The sequence below is a fragment of the Myodes glareolus genome, chromosome 1 (genome assembly GCF_982192425.1).
Source record: "Myodes glareolus chromosome 1, mMyoGla1.1, whole genome shotgun sequence".
NCBI classification, from domain to species: Eukaryota; Metazoa; Chordata; class Mammalia; order Rodentia; family Cricetidae; genus Myodes; species Myodes glareolus.
Window position 1 is genome coordinate 86,429,978 of NC_142026.1, and position 22,573 is coordinate 86,452,550.

The following is a 22,573-nucleotide window of genomic DNA, read 5'->3' on the forward strand; positions in this document are numbered from 1 at the left end:
GTTTTGGGGCTGGAGAGATGACTCATGGGTTAAGAGCACTGACTGCTCTTCCAGAGGGCCCAAGTTCAATTCCCAGCACCCACCTGGCAGCTCACAACTGTCTGTAACTCCAGTTCCAGGGAATCTGACATCAAATCAAAGCATGTAAAAAATAAATTATTTTAAAAAAGTTTTTTAGAGATAAGTTTCTCTATGTAGTCCTGGCTGTCCTGGAACTCACTCTGTAGACAGACTGGCCTTGAACTCACAGAGATCCATGCCTCTTGAATGCTTGGATTAAAGGTGTGCACTACCACTACCTGGCTATTAAAAGTACTTTTTAAAAATACATATTTTTAAAATGTTCTTTATTGAGCCAGTGAGATGACTCAGCGGGTAAAGGTAGCGGCCACCAAGCCTAGGGACTGGAGTTCTGTACCCAGAAGCTACACGGTAGAAGAACTGAGTACCGAACGGTTCCCCGTGATCCTCACAAGCGTACCATTGCACATGTGCCCACACACATACACACAACAGAAAAACAAACATTTATTTTCATTATCATTGCAGAGGTACATGCATGGAGTGGGGAGGGGATCAGAAAGCAATTCTGTGGAGCCAGTTCTTTCCTCTCCTCCCTCCTTCATGTGGTCCAGGGAGTGAACTCAGGGAGCGGCGCTTACACTGCCAGCACCTTTACCCGCTGAGCTGTCTCATCGGTCCGTATTTAGGTTTATAAACATATCATGAAACTTAAAATCTAACTTGGAAAAATATCTATTGGGGGCTAGATGTCTGGATCACAGGCACTCAGTGAGGAGAAAGCAGCAACTGCTGGCACGCACGTGTTTATTTAAATGACGTTAACCACAGTCTTTCCCCGGGCGTGGCCTCTTTCCACCTTCAGAAAGGCTTCTGGGACTTCAGAAAAGGGGAAGGTTTGTTCAATAACTGGCCGAATCTACAAAATACAAGAAGAGACAACAGGTTGATAAGAAGACACTTTCTGAGGCTGACAGTGTCTGTAGATATCCTTCAATGCCTGTCTCAGGGGCTCTCTGCCATGTGCTGAGGGCAGGGACTCCAGCTGCCTCTACTCCTCCTTCCATCTTGCTTCTCCAAGTTTACTGTTTCACCTTTACTCCATCTTACTCCCCAGTAATGCTGTCACTCCTGCTCAGAGCCCTGCAAGAGCTCCCAAACCCGACTTCCCAGGACACACTACATCCTAGCCTCAGTCCTCGTGCTGCTTGGCATTTTCATTTTCCGAAAATTCTATTTATTTGTGTGTGTGTGTGTGGTTCTGTGTGTTTAGTGTAGTTGTGGTATGATGTAGATGGCTATGTGTGAGTGTGATATATATAGTTGTGTGTATCTGGTGTGAGTGTGCAGTATGATGTCTATGGTTGTTTGTGTCTGTGGTATGGGTGTGTGTGTGTGTGTGTGTGTGTGTGTGTCTGTGTGTGCGTGGTTTGTGTGAGTGGTGTGGGTATGGACACACATCTGCTGTCTGATCCATGTAGAAATAGAGGACAATTTTTGGGAGTCAGTTCTCTCCTTCTGTCCCTTCTGGGTTCTGCCTATCAGAGTGGGCTTTGGATTCACATGGCACTTGCTGTTCCGCTGAGCCATCCCACTGGGCCTCCCTGTCATTTTCTAACGCTGTGCTGTTATCTGTGTTAACCTCACGGCTGCACCCCTGGCCTCACAGCCCTTTCTATCCCCCACCTGCACTGTGTTTTTCTGAGGTGCTCTAGGAGCCACTGAGCCCCCTCAAAGCCTGCAATCTACAGTGAGTGCCAGTCTCTGTTGGGTTTCGAGCTGTGCAGGAAGTAGCAGAGGGTAGCAGTGTAGCAAGGCCCTTGCTGCGCACATCTCTGTGCTCCCTCATAGGTGTGCACACACATGTAGTTTGTTTTCTAGTCTTAAACATATGCATACATATTTAATCAGAGCAGAAAGCATCTGTGTATCTTTATATGTCTATAATACCAACATGTAATGGGTGCTGAATTAAGGCACTAAAATGAAAAGCCATGAGGTAGGAAGCAGGCATCCTGTGTGAGCTTTCTGGGTGTGGGGAGTTCAGTGGTGTCTGGGTAATGCTGCCTACTTTACAGTACCTCAGCACTGGCAGAAGTCTCCTGAAAGCAGGTTCCAGGCAGGTCCCTGAACGCTTCCTTCCAAATGTCTAGCAGAAAGAATCTGTGTCCACTGGACACCTCACTGGACTGCTTCTCACTGCTCCACTGACAAGGGTCAGCTGCCACAAGGCACACACTGACACATAGCCTAAATGGCCCTTTTCCTTTGACAAGAGAAAGACATATTTTATGACATTCGGATGCATCTGATGCCATGTCCTCTGACGTGACTTTCAGAGCTTCTCAGGCACCACACGCTCCTCCTCCCATGAGCTGAAGATTCTTCTGCATCCACAGATCACTGCAAGCTCAGACTCACAGTAAGAGCGGAAGTGCTCCCACTGGTGGAGGACTACCCAAGTTACATACCTTCAGAGCAGGGCTCACTCCCATCTTATAAAACTTTGGGTCACCAGACTGAGTCAATGTGCCTGAGTGTCACAACCACTGCTCTCAGCACTGCCCAGAGCTGGCCATTATCACCTGCTGCTTTTCATCCCCACCCCGGAAGGAAGGGAAAGGTAGCTGGAGACGACAGTGAGTCATCACGGCCCGAATCCTGGCCTGCCTTCCCTGTGTCACCAAGCCCCAGCGATGACAGATGCTGTGGCACACTGCCTATGGAGGGTGTCACTAACTGATAGTCCCCAGCACACTGAGTAGGACCTCAGATCCCTCCACAACACCACAGGAACACAGTCAGAGCCGACCCAAGCTGCCTTCTCTGCTAAGAGAAAGAAAGCACCTGGGCTGTTCCAGCACTCTCCTCAGAGCTCCAGGATGCTCTTTACTAGGTGCCACTTAACTGGTAAATGATTGACTGTACCCACACTTCAAACACATCCTCCACTGCCTCTTGGTACAGTGGACTCAGACTCTGGATTGCTCTGAGTAAGTTCCAGAGAGGCGTGCACACACTTCTGCAGGAGTCCCTGGGTCTTTCTGCTGACTCTCACGTACCGAGGCTGCCACCCACGTATGCTCTCAGCCTACCAGGTTCACTACACCTCTCCCTGCAAAGCACCAGCCTAGCACAGTACACAAAGCAGACTCCACCCAGAACACACGGCCTGAGCCATCATGCCAGGCTCCCTTCAGAGCTCTCTGCCGGAGCCACAGAGCCAACTTGCTGACTGGGCCACTGCAGCGGCTACACACTTTAATCTGGCTGGGCAGGCCCTTTGTGACAAAGAGCCCGAGAGGGCTGACTGTGGCATAATGAGTCATTCAGCAATTCCTGTAAGTGACAATGAGAAGAAAAGGGGGGAGAGTGGCCTTCAAATTACTGTCAGGATATGTGACAGTACAGGGAGATTAACTGGATCATGAGACAGTGTCTATGCACAGCCTCACGCTGAACCTAGAGTGCGTGTTTGTTAAAGAGAAAGGGATCAGAGTTAAACTCCAGAGAGGGGAAAAGGTTACTCACAGTGAAGTGGGGACGTTTATGTGATGACACTGCTGTAGTCCACTTGGCATGCCGAGCCCTGTTATAAATCAGGCAGGCGCAAAGCCACACTTCCCGCTGCACAGACACCCGGGGATCACACACAGCAGCAGCCCTTATTCAGTGTGGGAGGCAAGTGTGGGGTCTCCTGAGTGCACCTCCCCTTCCTGAAACAGGACTGGGATCTAGCACTTGTTGCCTGGCACCCCCTCTTTAACACAGGTCCTAGGTATGACCACTCTTACAACAGCACTGTTTACCAGCCACTGGGCACGCCTCTGAGGGGCAGCTAAGAGCTAGAGGGGATGAGCATCTGAGCTAAGCTGCTGAACAGAACAGGACACTGAAACACAGCAGTTGTGTGGCTCACACAGACCCGGAGCTCGCAGGAGTACAGCCAAAGTGAGGACCTGGGATCCTTGACTATACTGCCCAATGGGATGAAAGTGGTTTGGGAGTCAGTCTGTCCACATTTCCCTGAGCTCCTCATCCTCATCCTCTACAGGGACAGCCCCCAGGCACAGAAGCTGCAGATATCAGAAGGTGAGGGACATGAAGATGAACCAACAGATGCAGATACCATGGAAGATTCAAGAGCTCCTGGTTTAAGTCCAAATCCACATCTCTGCTAATGGGCACTAGGACCACAATCCCAGAGCCCTCTTTGGGAGTTACACCCGTTTCTGTTAGGCCTGGCAATGTGAGGGAGGATGCTAAGGCCTGTCAGTGTGAGGGAGGATGCTAAGGCCTGTCAGTGTGAGGGAGGATGCTAAGGCCTGTCAGTGTGAGGGAGGATGCTAACTCAGAACCCCCAGAGCTGAGAAGACAGCAAAGGAAGAGGTGAGCTCTGTTCTAGTTGGCTGTTTCTTGGATTCTTCCTGAGTCCACAAAGTAACATTAAACTGGAAGATGGGTGTGGGGCAGATCAGGGATGGTGGATGAAAGTGAGGAATCTCAGGAGAGATTCCAGGAAGCACTCCTTTCCAGCCACGGGAGTGGAGGAACTCGGTATCATTCTCTTGGGAAAAAAACCTCAAGAGCTCAGAAAAAATCAGAATAGTCAAGCATGATGGTCACACACATGATGGTCACACACATGATGGTCACACACATGATCCCGGAGCCAGGGGCTAGACATGGAAGCACTAAGAATTTGAGGCTAGCCTGGACTACAAAGCGAGGCCTAGAACCGTCTTTCAAAAGAAAACAAAAAGGGGGAAAAAATAAAAGGAACTGAGAAGCACTAAGGCTGTGATGAGATGCTGGAACACCAGGCACGTGAACCCTCTTCTAGTGGTTCTCGTGACCTGTTCTCAAACTAGCGTGTTCTCCCTGTGGAGCAGGATCCAGCTGCAGTATGAAGCTTGAAGCTTGGCCCCCCAAGAGGGGCTGGAAATCATCTACCTCAGAGCTCAGTGCACTCCCTTTCAGAGCTGTATGTCTAATGCAGCGGCCTCTAAATACATGTGACTGGTTCAAATTTAATCAAGAGAGTAACCAAAATGGAAAAGTCAGTCTCCCGGCTACACTAGCCACATTTCTAATACTCAGCAGTCACAAACGGTTAAGTGGCTACCTGCTGACCATTTCCACCACCACAGAAAGATCTAGTGGACAATGCTGATGAGGAGGTGAACTATTCACAGCAGACCTATGAAACAGAGCCCTAGGAGCCCTCAGCAGATGGTGTGGACTGAACTCAAGCTCATAGGAGCTCCCCGCCCCCATAAGACCTCTTCTGATAGCGGTGAAAATAAAGAAATAGCAAACTCTGGGAAGACTACATTGATGCTCAACCAAACCTGAATGGTCAACTAGAATTCTGAAGAGACCTGTGAACATTAAGTACATGACAAAAGGGTTTTTAAAATGTCACTAAGAAGCCAGGCATGCTGTGTAGGAAGCTGAATCTTCCAAGTGAGCAGCACCAGATTTTCTTCCCATTTTCAGACCATGCCAGTCCTGGTGTGAAACAAACAAGAGGGAAGATGACGGGGGAGTAAAGAGAACAGGGGCTCAGAAGGGGACCACAGAGAAACACTAAACACAGGCTAGATTTCCAAAAGTGGCTGCCTTACTATTTATTAAAACACTCTGGGCTCAGTAATTGCATTTCTATGAACTGAAATGGATGCACGCGCAGTTAGCACTTTAAACAGAGCTGGGCTATCTACTGGAGTTTTATTTGTAAACGATCAGATAACGTTGGCACACCTGGGCAAAGGAACATTAATACAGCTATTGACAAAACAAGGACTGGAGAACATCTTAATATCCTAATATGAAATAAATTTAAGAAGGGTGTCTAAACACAAAAGGGAAGGTGAGAAATGACCCATGACTCACTGTCTTTTCCTGTCTGGACAGAAAGTCTTTGGGATTCTCAATAAACTGGTCACACTGGTTTGTCTAACGAGCAGAAGCTCAGTCACTGAGCGATGGAGTCAAAAGTGGTTTTTTGAAATAACCTCAACTTCCAGAGTTTGAATCATATGAATATATTTATCCAACTTACAGCAGTTGGCTTAGTTGTTCTGTGCCTTTACACCAGACAGCAGCTACAGCTCCTCTCTCAGGCTCATGCTAACCGGATTCACTAAGTCCTCCTCAGAGCTTTGAAGAAATGGATTGTCCTTGTCCAGCTGAGCAAGTCTTCGAATGGCACAGTCTGCAATGTCTGCTCTTACTCCTCACAATTTCCCAGTAGACAGAGACAGTGACCTCTCACCTTCAGATCATGGCAGGGACATGACAAGACACCTGACCTCATTGGACCCACAGCCACCTATCAGCTTATGCAGGCCCAGAGCTCTTCCCTGTCAAAAACAACTTCCAAAGCTCACAAACTGAGCAGTAGAAAGAGTCCTCCTTCAGGCACATCTCAAAGGCATCTTCTTCCTGCCATGTCCCTTCTCAGCTGTTCTACTGGTTATTCGCCAAATTTAGTGGGTGCATATATACAAATCCCCTCTCATCTCTGTTGGGTAAATAGAAATTTCCAAGTAGAGACAAAGCCATAATATTTTGAATACAAGAGAGTGTGACAAGCATTTGGCAGGGTGAGCAGATATCAGGACAAACAATACCATGTGTGCACTCTTGTAGGACAAACACTGTGATCATGGGGCCCCATGAAACACTCTCTTATTTAGTGATGGTTCCATTCTTTGTAGCTATAAAAGAAACATACCTGTGGGATGTGGAAGAATCCTATAAATGTTAAATGTGAGCCTGTTTCTACTCGGGATGCTCCAAGATAGAGAAGTCCATGAAAAGGTTCCTACTAATCTGGGCTATCACAGACCATATAGTTCCTTGACTACAAGAGAATTGGACAAACCAACGAACCTTAAATGTTTAAAAAGCAACACTGAGAATCTGGGATAGAGGGGAGGTGGCAGGCAGGAAGGGGAGTAAGAGGGAGCAGGGAATGGAGGAAGGAAAGCTGTAGTTGTAATGTCTTATATGAGACAATTTATAAAAAAAAAAAAAGAAGACTTACTGAAAGTGTAATCTGGGGAGACTTTCACCCTCCACGAGCCCTGAAAAGTCTTTTAATACCCTCAAATGAAGAATTAAAACTCTCAGCAATGTTCACTATCTACGAAGTACCCGACAGGCCAGGCATTAACATCAGAGAAAAGCAACTGGTTGTCTCTGCTCAAATTCCCATCAATCCCAGCCCATACCTGCACTCTTCTGAAGGCCTGAGGAACCACTTCTCACCCAGGTATTAGGGGATTGAGAGTCAGTACTGCTCTCCCTGTTATCTGGAAAATGGTTGACCTCCTGGGCAGCTTCACTATCAGACCGAGGAGACTCTAGGAGTTTTCCTGAGAATTGCAAGCACCCGTTCCCCTTTGTGCAGAGGGTTCCATCTCTCAAAGATTGTCACCAAAATACCAGTCACCCAGCTCAGATCCCACTTCTACTACTCACTAAATCCTTTAGAACTATCATATAATGCCTCTCCCTAGCTTGTCCCTTGATCTATAAACCAAGGGGGTAGTGTAAGTGTTACAGCTCTGAAGGGAAAGGTATGCTGGCAGTCAGGAGCCAAGGAATACCACAAAGTCACACTGCACAGCAAACCTTACACAAGAAATGTATTGGAATCACAAGAGGGTGGCTGCCTCTGCTCTCAAGAGAAGGAGCAGAGAGCTGAGCAGGAGGCAGGGTTTCTTTGGAGTGGGGGGAACTTTCCAGGGTAGCCTGCGACTGGTGGGAGTCTGTGGCCTGATCTTGGGTGTTTTTTCTGTAGGGCAGAGCTTGGCTGCCTGCATCACCAGAGGCAGAGACTAGTCTGGGGGGCGGTGGGGAGCTGGCCACTTGTACGCCTTGTAGGGCTTACAGGTAGACTGAGCAGTCTTGCCACGACTGGCATGGCAATAGAAACACACACACACACAGAGCACCCTCTTCATACCCCAACCCCTCCTCCTAGAGTGCTCCCAGGGATGAGGCCTGGTGGACCGTCTACAAGAAGAATGCCAACAACACAGAGTTACCAGGAAAAGTGTTTCTGGGTGGACCTACCTTTCCTGCATCCACCAGTTCTGCAATTTCATCTAGATATGGACCACTGGCCATGAAGAAGGCCCAGCGGTAATGAACTCCTTGCCAGAAATGCTGAAAGGAAGAAAATAATTATGGTGAGGGTATAGAAAAGGAGATCTGACTAACTGTAGCTAACCAAAGGCATTTTTCTGCATGACCAAGACAAATGAACCCGTTTCCCATATCACGCTGACACATGATTGTGTACTCAGAACCTTAGCGTAAGCAAATGAACAAGACCTACCCATGTCATCTCAGGGTCTCCATGTATGGCTGACACAGGAAAGCTTTCCTTAACTGACGGTCTGAATGTCTCATGTGCTAAACTGCTTACCTATGAGGAATCAGGGCCTGGAGGTTTGCAGGAAGAGGCACCAAAACTACATTTAAAACTGTTTTAGGAATGAGAGTCACTAAAACATGCTCTTAGAGAAGATTCAGTTGTATTTTTTTTTTCCTTTCTGATTCTGTCAGGAACAAGAAGCTTCAGGGGAAGGGTATGAAGTTGCTTTTATATCGGCTGGGTCTAATCAGACGGCCCAGCGACCACTGTAGTTACTGTGACTGTCATGCCAGGGTTCCCCTGGACTTCTGCACCACTTATAACAGGATCTCACCATGTAGCCCCGGCCGCACTCAACAGTGGCGACTTTCTGCAGGAGCTGAGTGGGATATTATCAAGACAGCAGTAAGCCAAGCTCCAAGACATCTCAAGCTGGCTTGAGTCCTCAGAGATGGGTAAGGGCACTTAGTTCCATGCTGCTGTCCTGCCTGCTCCTACACACAACTGCAAAGTGCAGGCAGAATGTTCACTGAGGCCGGTCTTGGCTTGACAATCCCTGAGCTCAGCCTCTGTCATGTGACCTGCAAGGCTGGGCGGGTGGGGGTCTATCTGACCACAACTGTTCGTGAGCAAAGCTTCCTAAACTGTGGGTCACGACCACATATGGTGTCATACAACTGAATGCATAAGTCATGAAAAATCTAACAGTAAAAGGCTCTGTACCATGTATGTGGCTAGACAATGATGCACTGATATTCCCAGCACAAGGCTCACCCAGTAAATGATAAGCACAGCAGACCTGTTCAACTGATTCTGCTACAGTCTGCTGCGGCTTCCGGGACCACAGTGAAAACATTCTGGTAACTGTTTGGGGCATTAAAGGGGGAAATAAGATGGTTACAACTGCCACATCTAAATCCCTCACAACACATTCCTCTGTAAAGCAAACCTCTTGATTCCTAACAGCAGACAAAGAACAGTCCAGATTCCTTCCCCTGCCAACTGCTACCATGTGGTTTTCCTTAAGCGGTTGTTTCTGGACACTGAGCAGAAGCAGAGTGCACACTGCTCAACTCTGCACCACACACTTCAGGCAGGCTAATGAGTTGTGCCTCCTCACAGCCTTTGTCTTGAACAAGGTGAGTCCTTGCTTCTAAGAAACCCAAGTCTTAATCTCCTAATGGTGCCCAAGTTCATTTCTAGCATAAAGAAGCACTTAGAGGGGGGTGGAGATGGTTCAGGGCTTAAGAGCACTTGCTGTTCTTACAGAAGACCTGGGTTTGGTTCCCAACACCTACACGGCAGCTTACTCCTGTCCTCAACTCCAATTCCAAGGGATCCGGCACTCTCTTGTGGCCTCTGATGGCACTAGGTACACACGCAGGGCACATCCACATATGCAATCAATACATGCATACACATAAGATAAAAATAATGAATTTTCTTTAAAAAGCAGTTAAAGGCTGAGCACAGTGACACACACCTGTAATCCACGCACTTGGGAGGTAGAGGCAGGAGGAATACAAGTTTCAGGTAAACCTGACCTACATAATGAAACCCCATCTAAAAATAAAACAAAAAAACCTCTCAAGAGCCAGGGTGTGACTCAGCAGCACTTCTTGCTTGATGCGTGTGAGGCCAAGTTCAATCCCTAGTTCCTCATTGAAAATCATGCATAAAAAGAAAAGAAATTGATGGAAAGAAGAAGGAAAGGGAAAGAAAGCTAAAGATAGTTAGCACACTGAACATGGTGATAGCTGCTTGTGGACTTGAGGGCCTGTCTACTTCCTTTTCCTTGAAAATGAAGTAGTTTAAAAACAACATTTATCTTTATTTTCTTCTATCATGTATACCATTTCACTCTAATTCAATACTCTAGAACTACCCCAATTTATAACCTGAAATTCCATCAGCCTCTGTCCCCACTGTGGTGACAAGAGGTGATGGCATTAATTAGAGAACAGATACTTAAGCTCTTCCTCAGCCCTGTACCTGAGGCTGTAAGCACCCAAGGCCCACCAGTTCCCGGGGGCATTCAGCTTGGGCACTGGAGCACTGCACAGTCCCCAGAAGCAGTGGCCGATCAACACAGTCAGACTAATCTGAAGTCCCCAAAACTCTCATCATGTCACCAATCTTTACAGTTCACTGGGGGTGTGAAATGACAGGACAGCAGAGGCATGACAGTTCCATCAGCATCCACAGCTCTAGGTAAAAGTACCATTTCCTTAAGGTTTCGGAACCCCACAGACCTCTAGAGGTGGGAATATCTACTGTTACATGAGAGGTGGGAATATCTACTGTTACATGAGAGGTGGGAATATCTACGGTTACATGAGAGGTGGGAATATCTGTTACATGAGAGGTGGGAATATCTACTGTTACATGAGAGGTGGGAATATCTACTGTTACATGAGAGGTGGGAATATCTACTGTTACATGAGAGGTGGGAATATCTACTGTTACATGAGAGGTGGGAATATCTACTGTTACATGAGAGGTGGGAATATCTACGGTTACATGAGAGGTGGGAATATCTACGGTTACATGAAAGGTGGGAATATCTACGGTTACATGAGAGGTGGGAATATCTACGGTTACATGAATGCAGCAACAGCAAACCGCCCTCGTCAAGACTCTACCTTATGTACAAGGGACTGTGTTTTAAGAGTGGTGAGAAAGAAAACCATCAGGAAGAGTCAGGAAGGAAGCAGGAAGGTGTTATCAGATGAATCCAGAGAAGCAATAACAGCTCATCACAAGGCTGGCGTTAATGAGAGTCTTGATGCCCTAGGCCTTGTGCCACACTCTTCATGTGGATTATCTTAGTTAATGCTTACAGCAGTGCAGTAAATTACAGATTAGCAGCCTTACCTTATGGACAAAACAGTAAGGAATGTGCACAGGGTCACACAGCTACTAAATAGAATTTGAACCCTGCTGTGTGAATCTAGAGACCATGCTGGTAGCCACTGTGGTAAGAGGAGGAAGTGGCCAGGTGGCGAACCCAGTAGTATGAGGCACTTGCTCATTCACACCAATCAAGGTTTGGCTTCCTACCTTCAATGTCTTGGTACCCATGGTGACTCCTGTCTGCAGCATGCCATCCGCAATGCCCAGCTGGTCCATGTTCAGGAGAAAAGGAGTCACCAGCGTCACATAGGTGGCTCCTGACCACTTCTTGAGAAAAGTTAGAGCCCATGTCTCAGTAGATCCACCAACATTATCAAGGATAAAGTCAAACCTGGAAGGAAAGAATCAAATAAACAAACATATTCTGCCCCTCTACCTGGACACAGATCTTTCACTTGGTTGTCTAGGTGTATTCAGAGTCAGCGCACGCACCATGTGGCACTGTGCCATCCACAGAGGGGTGGCTGAGAGGGGAGAAGGCACAGTCACTCACTTCCACTTATACCTTTTTTCCCCAAAGGTAAAACGCAACTAATTTCTTATTACTAGTTTTCTTATATCTTATACCTTAAGAAAGACGTAAGCAAGTGGTTCTGAATTGGGGTGATTTGAGTTAATATGAAGAGAACAGATTCTCACACCAAAAAAGTATACAGCTAAATCTATAAGTCATTGATGAACTTCAGGTTGTCCAGGTTGAGGAACCCAACATCAACCCTGAAGACGACTACAAATCTGTCCTTTCAGAATCATCGATGGCTTCTCAGTATACATGACTACTCGAAAGAAAGATATACAGAATGTTTTCCTGTAAAGATGACTTGCTTAGTCAGAAATGCATCCTCTTTACCTTCCAGAATGTTCTTTTTGTGTGTTTTAGTACAGCCTCAGGATAACGCATGAAAAAAAATCAATACCCTCCTCTTGGCCTCCACTGTTACTCTGACATGCTCCTGCCCTGTAACATGTGGGCCGGCTTGTTGGGGTTTCTGTCCTGCCCAGTACTCCACAGCCGGCAAGCCCAAAGAAAATCACACATAGGACTCCATAAGGTTATAAACTGATTGGCCCATTAGGTCAGGCTACTTATTAGCTCTTATAACTTATGTTACCCCATTATCCTTATCTATGTTAGCACATGGCTCCGTACCTTTCTCAGCAGGGCAGGTTACATGCTGCCTCTTCAGTGGTCTGCACAGGAATGGCGGAGGGAGTTTCCTTCTCCCTAGCCTTCTCCTATTCTCATTGCCCCACCTCTACTTCCTGTCTGGTTGACCCGCCTATACTGCCTGCCTGGCCAATCAGCATTTTATTAAAATATGATTGACAGAATACAGACAATTCTCCCACACCACTGCCCCCAAATTGTCTAACAGAATCCACAGAACTGACAGATACTCAGATCTCTAAATCTAACCTAATAATGCTATAATCACTATAATGCACCCAAAGGGATAGAAACCCACAAAAGTTTTTCATTACTTTTAAAAACAATGTTCTTTTAGAAAATGCATGTGTATAAATTAAGTAAATCAACTGGTAAATTCCTCTCGGGTTAAGTTTGCCCCTTCCAAATTCATCTGGAGGAAGTCAAAACATCAAAGCTTTTAAGATAGCTTTGGCCAGCTTCAAGGATACGGAGTCTTTCAAGGGATTAAGCTAAAGAGAGAAAAGAGTAAAGGCTACAAAAGGCAGGAGAGTGACCTTCCTAAAGGATCACACTTCTCATTAGCAAAGTTCCTACTGTATTCCTAATGCATTAGTAACAAATACGAGGCTATTTAATTTGTGGAAAACTTAAAACTGCTATTATAGACTGGGCATCATGTGAGGAGGAATCTGGAGACAACCTGTAGGCTGAATTACCCCAGGAATGAGTAGTGACCTTGAGCTAACACCCAACAGCCCCTGCCTCTGCCTTCTCAACCGTGATATGACTGCACTGGAAAGCATTTAACTCTCTCATGCTGAAATCTCTACAACATCGACATCAAGAAAGCTGCAACTTGGAAGAAGTCACAAATTTTCTATAGGAAAATTCAGAGTTCAACCTCTGGGCAGAGGTTATAATTACAATGATCAACTTCAACTAAACTGTTTGTCGTGGTTTGAATGAGAATGGCCCCCAAATACTTGTATATTTGAATGACTGGTTGGTAGTTGGTGGAACTTGTTTGGGAATCATTAGGAGGTATGTCCTTGTTAGAGAGCATGTGTCACTAGGATGGGCTTTGAGCTTTCAAAAGTCCATGTCATTTCCAGTTACTGGACACAATCTCAATCTCTCTCTCTCTCTCTCTCTCTCTCTCTCTCTCTCTCTCTCTCTCTCTGTGTGTGTGTGTGTGTGTGTGTGTGTGGTGGTGTTGTTGTTGTTGTTGTTGTTGTCTTGTCTCAACATGCAAGCCCTCAGCTACTGCTCTAGTGCCATACCTACCTGCCTGCTGCCATGTTTCCCACCATGATGGTTAGGAGCTCCCCCTCTGAAGCTGTAAGCAAGCCCTCAAATGAAACGCTTTCTTTTATAAGTTGCCTTGGTCATGGTGTTTCTTCACAGCAACAGAAAAGCAAGACACTGTTGAAGGAAGAGGAAGAGAGAAAGGAGAGAGGGAGAGAAGGAGGGAGGGAGGGAGAGAGGGAGGGAGGGAGGGAGGGAAAAAAGGAAAGCCCCCTACTGGAAGAGTACAATCAAGAAGGCTAGAGCACTTGCCAAAGAAGCTGAGGGGACTGTCACACTGCTATGGAGGCCAGACTAAGTGTCTTTCAGTCTTCCAGCCGTCAGGTTCTCCTTTGTAAACAACTTACAAACATATATGCTACTAAAGGTCAACAGACGAGAATGGGTTGGCACTGACCTTCGTGTAAGCCCAGCAAGTGGCCAGGCCCTGCCCCTGAGGACCTCCAACCACCAGGTTTTGTCCACAGAACACTCTACCAGCTATAATGGCCAGCCCCAGCTCCTCTGGTTGCAGGTGGCTAAGTTCTACCATACAAAGTAAAAAGCCCAACCTCAGAACTTGAAATCCCACCAATTCCCTCTCTGGACAGCTCATCACTACCCCAAGAAACGCAATATAAAGCCTGTCTTCTGTTCAGTTCTCTGCTTCTGCTCAGGGGAGATTTTTCTTCCCTCCCAATAAATCTCTTATGTGCGGTTTGCTGTGTGGTGTATTTGTGGTACTCCTTGGCTCTTGACTGCCAGGGTAACTTTCCCCTCAGAGCTGTAACTTTTCCATTAGGGAAGCCTTTGCTATCAGAGCTATGCTCTTCCCAACTGCAAAAAACAGGAGATCAACTCAAACTACCACTAACCAGAAGCCAGATCTTGAAGACCTGTCATGTCTTCACCTTCCAGCAGCCTATAAAAGCACAGACCTTAACACTCAGATACTTAGCCCTGAATTCTCAATCACATCAAATATGTTCTTGACACAGGAGATTTACATTTTAAATCAAATGAGAACAAATGTTCTTTTAGATTCCCTCCATAATTAAACCAGGAGCTTGTGAGACAGCCTGGCGGTTAAAAGTACTTGCTGCACAATCATGAGGACAGACATTTGGATCCCAGCACCATGTAACAAGACAGCATCTGGTGCATGCTAAAACCCCAGCTCCAAAGGGGTTGAAGGCAGGAAGATCACTAGTGGCTTACATCTAGACAAGAAAACATGAATCTCATGTTCAGGAAGAGATTCTGCCTCAAAGAAACACATGGAGAGAGATAGAGGGAAATATATGATACCCTCTTTTGGCCTTCACTTACATAGGCATGTGAACCCATATGTGTATATGTACATGCACACACACACACACACACACACACACACACACAGAGAGAGAGAGAGACAGACAGACAGACAGACAGACAGACAGACACACACACACACACACACACACACACACACACACACACAGGTTTCTGTTCAGTCCCAATGAAACACACAGAAGCCTACATTAATTATAAACTGATTGGCCAGTAGCCAGGAAGGAAATACAGGCAGGGCAACCAAAAAAGGAGAAATTTGGGAAGAGGAAAGGCTCAGTCTGCAGTAAACACCCAGACACAGAAGAAGCAAGATGAGAATGCCTCACTGATAAAAGGTACCAAGTCACGTGACTAACACAGACAAGAATTATGGGTTAATTTAAGATGTAAAAGTTAATAAGAAGCCAACCAGTTTATAATTAATTTAGGTCTCTGTTAGTTTCTTTTTTTAAAAAAAAAAAAGAGATTTTATTTCTTTATTATGTATACAGTGTTCTGCCTCCATGTATGCCTGTATGCCAGAAGAGGGTACCAGATTTCATTGTAGATGGTTGTGAGCCACCATGTGGTTGCTGGGAATTGAACTCAGGACCTCTGGAAGAGTAGCCAGTGCTCTTAATGGCTGAGCCATCTCTCTAGCACCCTCTGTTAGTTTCTTTGGAATTGAACAGCTGCAAGAGTGGGTGGGACAGAAACCTCTGTCTGCTGTAGGACAATGGTCTGTACCCTGTCAATTATATTTTAAGTAAATGCTGATTGACCAGTATCCAGGCAGGAAATAGAGGTGGGGCAACCAGGCAGAAGTAGAGGCAGGGAAATGAGAACAGGAGAATTTTACGAAGAGGACAGAGTCTACAGTCATAACCCAGCCACAGAGGAAGCAAGATAGCAAGATGTGACTGTCTTGCCAAAAAAAGGGACCAAGCCACATGGCTAACAGAGACAAGAATAATGGGCTAATATAAGTTATAAGAGTTAATAAGAAGTCTGAGCTAATGGGCTAATCAGTTTATAATTAATGTAGACCTCTGTGTGTTTATTTGGGACTAAATGGCTGTGGAACCCGGTGGGACAGAAACCTCTGACAAAAGAATGGCACCCAATGTGGGGGCTGACCAAATCCACTTAAAAGCCTGAGAGAACTTGGGAAGTTAGTCTAGAAAGAAAAGAATTGAGTTGAGCACTGCTTCTTGATAGCAGCACTTTCTCGGGTAGGCTCTGCTTGCTAGAGGCAGGCACTCCCATTCAAGAGAGGCTTCCTGACTCAGCTTTAGCTGTAAAACTTTGCAGCTCTTTTAAGAGGTCCTGCCACAAAACACTTAAATGGTGTTGATGAAAAGCTGATTGCATGCTTTTTGGTGGTGGCAAGGACCTTGAAACACCATGGAGTTGTGGCAATAAACATGGCTCTGGCCAGTACTTCCACCATGAGACTGAACTCTCAGAAAGCTAAGGAATGGGCTGGATCCAGCCGTCAAAGTCATGGCTTTAATCTTAGCCATATTGTTTAGCAAATTAAAGACTCATGTGGTCAGAAAAAGAGGGATACAGTAAAGACAGTTTCAGACAAAAAAAAAGCCTCTAAACAGCTTGCAGTAAGTTTAAAAATATATGTAGGCTTGGGAGAGAAAATAAAAAGGATTAAGTCCTTTAAAAAAAAAAGAGAGAGAATAGTTGGGTGTGGTGGCACACACCTTTAATCCCAACACTTGAGAGGCAGAGGCAGGCAGATCTCTGTGAGTTCAAGGACAACCTGCTCTACAAAGTAAATTCCAGGACAGCCAAAGACACAGAGAGAAACCTAGTCTCAAAAATCCAAAAATAAATAGTTTAAAATAAAGCCACATAAAGATGGAAAATATACAGAGTATCTGGATATTGTATATTATTGTGTTGTCTTTGAATTGTTTGATGGCTGAGAAAGGAACAACAGCTGCTAAAAGGCATTTGTTTATAAATGCTACTGAATTAATCCAAGATAGGTATTCTGGAAATACCTTGACTTCAAAATGAAGTCAAAGATATGTTACTTTGTAGAAGAGGTTTCGTTTTTGTTTCCACAGGAAATGAGAGGCTGTGGATTCATTCTGGATTAAGAAAAATAAGGTTTGATCAAGGAAGATCCCCTGAGAAATCTCTGATAGGAGCGGATGGCCCAGATGTCTGAGTTCTACATCCAGAACAGATTCAAGACAGCTGACCATGTTGCTTTGGGGAGGGTTGTGGAAGGACTTTGGAACTTTGGGTGAGAAAAGTCATTGGGTGTTGAGAGCCTGGTAAGCTGTTCTGTGCCAGCTTGGAAAAAAATAATTTTGAGAGCAGTGCAGACCATGGGGGGCTGGCTTGTGGAGTTATAGAGGGAAGTTTGAGAGTTCCTTAAAGACTTTCTATCAAATCCATTTGCTTGAAATTGAGAACCCATGGTTCTGGTTAGCTGAATAATCAGCTGTGATTAACAAGAGACCAGAAACACTAAAGTAAAACTTTTTTCATTACTGGGGCAATGGATACTTGTCACCTGGAGCTAGGACGTTAGCAGTGATTAAGAAGAGACCAGCATCATTGAGATGAACTCTTCTGGGAAGTGTTTTCTGAGATCAGTGCACAGAAGCTTTGTTCCAGGGGTGGCCAAGCTTGTATCTCACATTGGCAGCCGAACTTGGTAATGTGTAAGAGTCACCCAGGTGGTACTGGTTTGGAAAGTATGAAGGGGTCATGGAGAGTAGCTGATGCTTAGTACATTGAGAGGCCAGGAGAAACCACTGGTGACGATGCAGCCTCAGTGACAGCTGAAGGCTCAGGACTGAAGAGATCATGCAGAGAAGTTGAGGCTTGGCACCATGAAGGGAGCTCAGGAGAAGCTAATGGTGAACATGCAGCTCGGCTGCAGCAGAGACCCCAGCATTTTAGAGATGCTAGCACTACGTGATGACCACGGAGAACAGCAGCAGTGGGGAGTGGAGCCTGCCCCAGCTAGAAGACAGGGCATGTGCTGCAGAGGGTGAAGCCAGGAGTCCAGAAGACTGTGAGTGAATCCCAGATATTGAACAATGAGTTATTTATACTGTTGGAGTTTGTTTTTGCTTTGTTCAGATTGTGACGGAGCCCTGATTCTTCCCTCTTTTTTTTTTTAAATATTTATTTATTATGTATACAATATTCTGTCTGTGTGTATATTTCCAGGCCAGAAGAGGGCACCAGACCCCATTACAGATGGTTGTGAGCCACCATGTGGTTGCCAGGAATTGAACTCAGGACCTTTGGAAGAGCAGGCAATGCTCTTAACCACTGAGCCATCTCTCCAGCCCCTGATTCTTCCCTCTTGAAGTAAAAAAGTATACTTCATTTATTTTTGATTTTATAGGAGCCCATAATAGAGAGATTTTAAACCTGAGAGAGAGTTTGGACTTTTAACAGATTTTAAATTTTAAAAAGACTAAATGTTTTTAAAGAGACAACTTTCGAAGTATTTGAATTTGTAAGGCTGTGAGACTTTTTAATAAAGTTTGTAAAACATTTTATAATACCTTTATTAACGTGTGATCTTCAATACAAACAAGAAGGGAAAGGTTGTGTATTAACAGTGATGTGTTTGTCAAGATGACAAGGCGTCAGTTGTGCTGGCTAGTTTTATGTTAACTTGACACAAGTTAGAGTAATCAGGAGAGCAGAAAGGCTTAACTGAGAAAATGCCTCCACAAGACCTGACTGCAGGCAAACCAGCAGGCATTTTTTTAATTAGTGATTGATGGGAGAGGGCAGCTCACTGAGACTGGTGCCACCCCTGGGCTGGTGGTTCTGGCCTTTATAAGAAAGCAGGCTGAGCAAGCCATGAGGATTAAGCCAGTAAACAGCACCCCTTCATGGCCTGTGTCAGCTCCTGCCTCTAGGTTCCTGCCCTGTTTGAGATCCTGTTCTGACTTCCTCTGATGAAGAACAGTGACGTGGTAGCATAAGCAAATAAATCCTTTGCTCCCCAAGTTGCTTCGGTCATGGTGCTTCATCACAGCATAGTAATCCTGACTAGGCACTAATCCTTAAGTGGAATGTAGACTCTATGAAGGAGGAATGTGTCTGGTTCACCAGCATCTGGTGTCTAGAACAGTCCTGATGAGAGCTCAAGTGCCCTAAAGGACAGAATACACAGGCTCTGGCTGGCTGCTCCTGGGAGCACTGCAGAGAAGAGGACCTTGTGTTTTCATCCTTCAATATTACACATCTAGTCAGTGTGGCCAAGAAAAACTGGCTTCTGAAGATGGATTTTAAAAAAAGAAAGAAAAACCTTTGAAACTGTGGGCAAATACTTGTGAGCTGTACTTTCGGCTTCAGTTCTGCCTTAGCTAATGGAGATCAAATTAACAGGTCACAGGCAAGACAACAGGGCCTGAAAGAATCCCTCAGTCAGTCCTATCTGGCATCTTAGGCCAAACCACAGGCTGGCTTCCTGGCGTTCTGCATACCCTGATCCCTGCCAGCGGTGTTTTCTTATGCCCTTAATTGAGCCAAAACACTGAAATGTGTTTAGGAGTAATCATGTGGTTTTGTGCCCTCCTCTCTGTTCTTCCTGGGATGATGCCACGGAAGGAATCACGTCCCAATCTTGTTGCCTTAAAATCATCAGACCATGTATAAAAAATAACTTCCAAAGTACATACCATGTGGAAATGGATCCAAATGACAAGGGGTGTTTTTAGAGTCTTTCAGAAGATTCCAGCCTGACTGTGAAGCCACCACACCGGTGACCTCAGGCCTGCACATCAACTGTACTTGTGCTGTCCTCCCAACAGCAGCATTGCTCTACTACTTACAATTTTAAAGATTTCAACTGCTCTTCCACACTTCCCAGCGTGTAATCAACGACCTCATCTGCTCCGAGCCTCCTTACAAGTTCACTGGCATCTTGAGAGCAAACTGCTGTCACATGAGCGCCCCATGCTTTCATTATCTGCCAAGGGGAGGGAGACACAAAGGGAAAGTACAAAAAAAAAATGCATTTTTTTAAAAAGAAAAAGTTGGCGCAAGGTGTACACATATCATAGTAATCTCTAGAGAACTTCTACATCCTCGGTGAGGAAGAACTGCAGAAGGCTACTTATCAGACCCGGTTACAATGGTAAAACTTGTTAGTCAGGAAAATCCCACGAGATCTCATCTTCCGGAGGCAAAGCCACATTTCTGTCTTGAAGTTTATGCAGTGCCCCACCAGGATCAGAAAAACCAGGAGAGCCACAGCCTCAAGTGTAGCACCTTCAGTGGCAAAGGGCAAATAGCAGAGAAAACAGAGAAACAAACATCACACATCCTCAGGACGGGAACATACGATAAAGCACCCAGAACATAAAACATAAAAATGCAGCACCTCCTCATTTGCATCTCCAGAATGTCTTGAATCAGGTGGTGCTTCAGAGTTACTTAGACCATGGGCAGATCGGCAAAGTGCCTGCTGGGTAAGCACTAGGACCTAGGTTCAGATCCAAGCAGCATGTAAAGGTCAGGCATGGTAGCACATGTTTACAGTCCCAGCACCGGGGAGGCAGAGACAGGAGGGTCCCTGGAGCCAAATCAGCGAGCTCCAGCTTCAAGAGATAGACCTTGTCTCCAAAACCAAGACAGAAAGAATGGGAGAAGCAGTGTCACTCTCTGGCCTCCACATGCATGCACATACAAAAGCACATCTAGAAACATGTGTAGTGATCAGCTATCAGATGCAAGGTTACTAAGAAAATATGAACATTTTAGTTTTAGAACATGAATCGTCTCCTCTCCTTTGGAGTAAGAAGGCCTAGATAAATGGTCTCTTGGCTTTAAAACCCAAGTATAGAGGTTTTAATAAGAGAGGACATAATTCTAATTCTAATATGTAAACCTCACGTTTACATATCTAAAATCACCCTCCAAAACTGATATACTTTTCAATACTGTCAATTTCATAAAGGTAAAAGGGACTATTGCCAGTTTAGCATCAGGCAAGGCACTTCAGATTTACCAGAAATTTGGTATGGATATCAACCAAACCAAGAATGGTGACATACACATGTAATTCTAGCCCTTTGGGATACAGAGCCAAAGATCAGAAACTCAAGGTCATTCTCAACTATACAGAGTGTTTAAGGTCAAAATATGATGCACAGGACTCTATCTCAAAACAAAAACATAAGTATTTCCCAAGGATTCATATAACCTGAAAATCTGAGGAATTGGACCATGAGAAAGGGTAACATATACAGTTTATTGTGTTTGTAGGCCACAGACAGGGACTCTGCAGTAAAGGAATATATTGCTTTCAACAGCAAGTCCTGAGTCAAAGTCCCAGGGTGGAGTCTAAGATGACCATCTTGTCCCCAAAATATATGCAAAGCGTTGTGGAGGAAAGGAAATAACGTGCTAAAGACTTGCATCTATTACATGCCTTTCTTAAAGATTTATATTCATTTTATGCATATTGGACCCCAAGGCTAGAGTGACAGACAGTTGTGAGCTGCCATGAGGGTGCAAGGAACCAAACTCAGTCTCTGAAGAGAAACCAGTGCTCCTAGTCACTGAGCCGGCCCTCCAGCTGCTGACCACTGAGCCAGCCCTCCAGCTGCTGACCACTGAGCCAGCCCTCCAGCTGCTGACCACTGAGCCAGCCCTCCAGCTTCTGACCACTGAGCCAGCCCTCCAGCTGCTGACCACTGAGCCAGCCCTCCAGCTGCTGACCACTGAGCCATCTCTCCAGCTGCTGACCACTGAGCCAGCCCTCCAGCTCCTGACCACTGAGCCAGCCCTCCAGCTGCTGACCACTGAGCCAGCCCTCCAGCTCCTGACCACTGAGCCAGCCCTCCAGCTCCTGACCACTGAGCCAGCCCTCCAGCTCCTGACTACTGAGCCAGCCCTCCAGTCCTATGTTTTATTTAAACAGCATTAAGTCCTCAGGACTTCCCCACTGTGATGAACTGTGAGCCAAAATACTTCCTTTCCTCTCAAAGTACTCTTTTCACATATTTTGCCATAGCCACAAGGAAAGTAACCAAGACACATGGGTTAAATGTGTTTAATTTAAACATGTTTAATTTAAACATGGGTTTAAATCTCCTTGATAGTACTCTTTGATGTATCAAGATTTTTTAACTTGATAAAACTCAACTTACTTGCTTTTTAAGTCTATTGCTTATGTTTTTAGTGTCACATCTAAGGATCTGCTGCCAAATCTCAGGAGATGAATATTTATAGCTGGTCTCTTCTAAGAGTTTTATGGTTGGTGCTCTACATTGAACTCTCTGACCCACCTTGAATTATTTTTGTGTATCATGTAAGGTAAAGATCCAAGTCCCTTCTTTTTAGGTAGATATCCAGTTGTCTCATCATCTGTTGGAAGGACATTTCCCCTCACTTAACCATTTTGCCATCCTTGTTAAAAATGAAACGATAGGGACAGAGCAATGGTTCATCAGCTAAGAGCACTGGCTACTCTCCCACAGGATCCTACATCAGTTATCAGTTCA

The 22,573-nt window shown here is 45.5% G+C and overlaps 1 protein-coding gene across 2 annotated transcripts in view; it reads right to left on the minus strand.

The window, feature by feature from the left end:
- Positions 1 to 504: 504 nt before the first annotated feature.
- Rtn4ip1 (reticulon 4 interacting protein 1) overlaps positions 505 to 22,573 on the minus strand; it is a 42,215-nt gene continuing 20,146 nt past the window's right edge. For both annotated transcript variants that reach the window (XM_048425033.3, XM_048425030.3), the window contains exons 6-9: positions 19,898 to 20,034; positions 11,471 to 11,654; positions 8,107 to 8,199; positions 505 to 940 (exon numbers count right to left, since the gene is read on the minus strand). In XM_048425033.3, the coding sequence (XP_048280990.3) occupies positions 833 to 940; positions 8,107 to 8,199; positions 11,471 to 11,654; positions 19,898 to 20,034 (522 nt within the window). In that variant the 3' untranslated portion in view covers positions 505 to 832. The remainder of the gene's footprint in view (positions 941 to 8,106; positions 8,200 to 11,470; positions 11,655 to 19,897; positions 20,035 to 22,573) is intronic.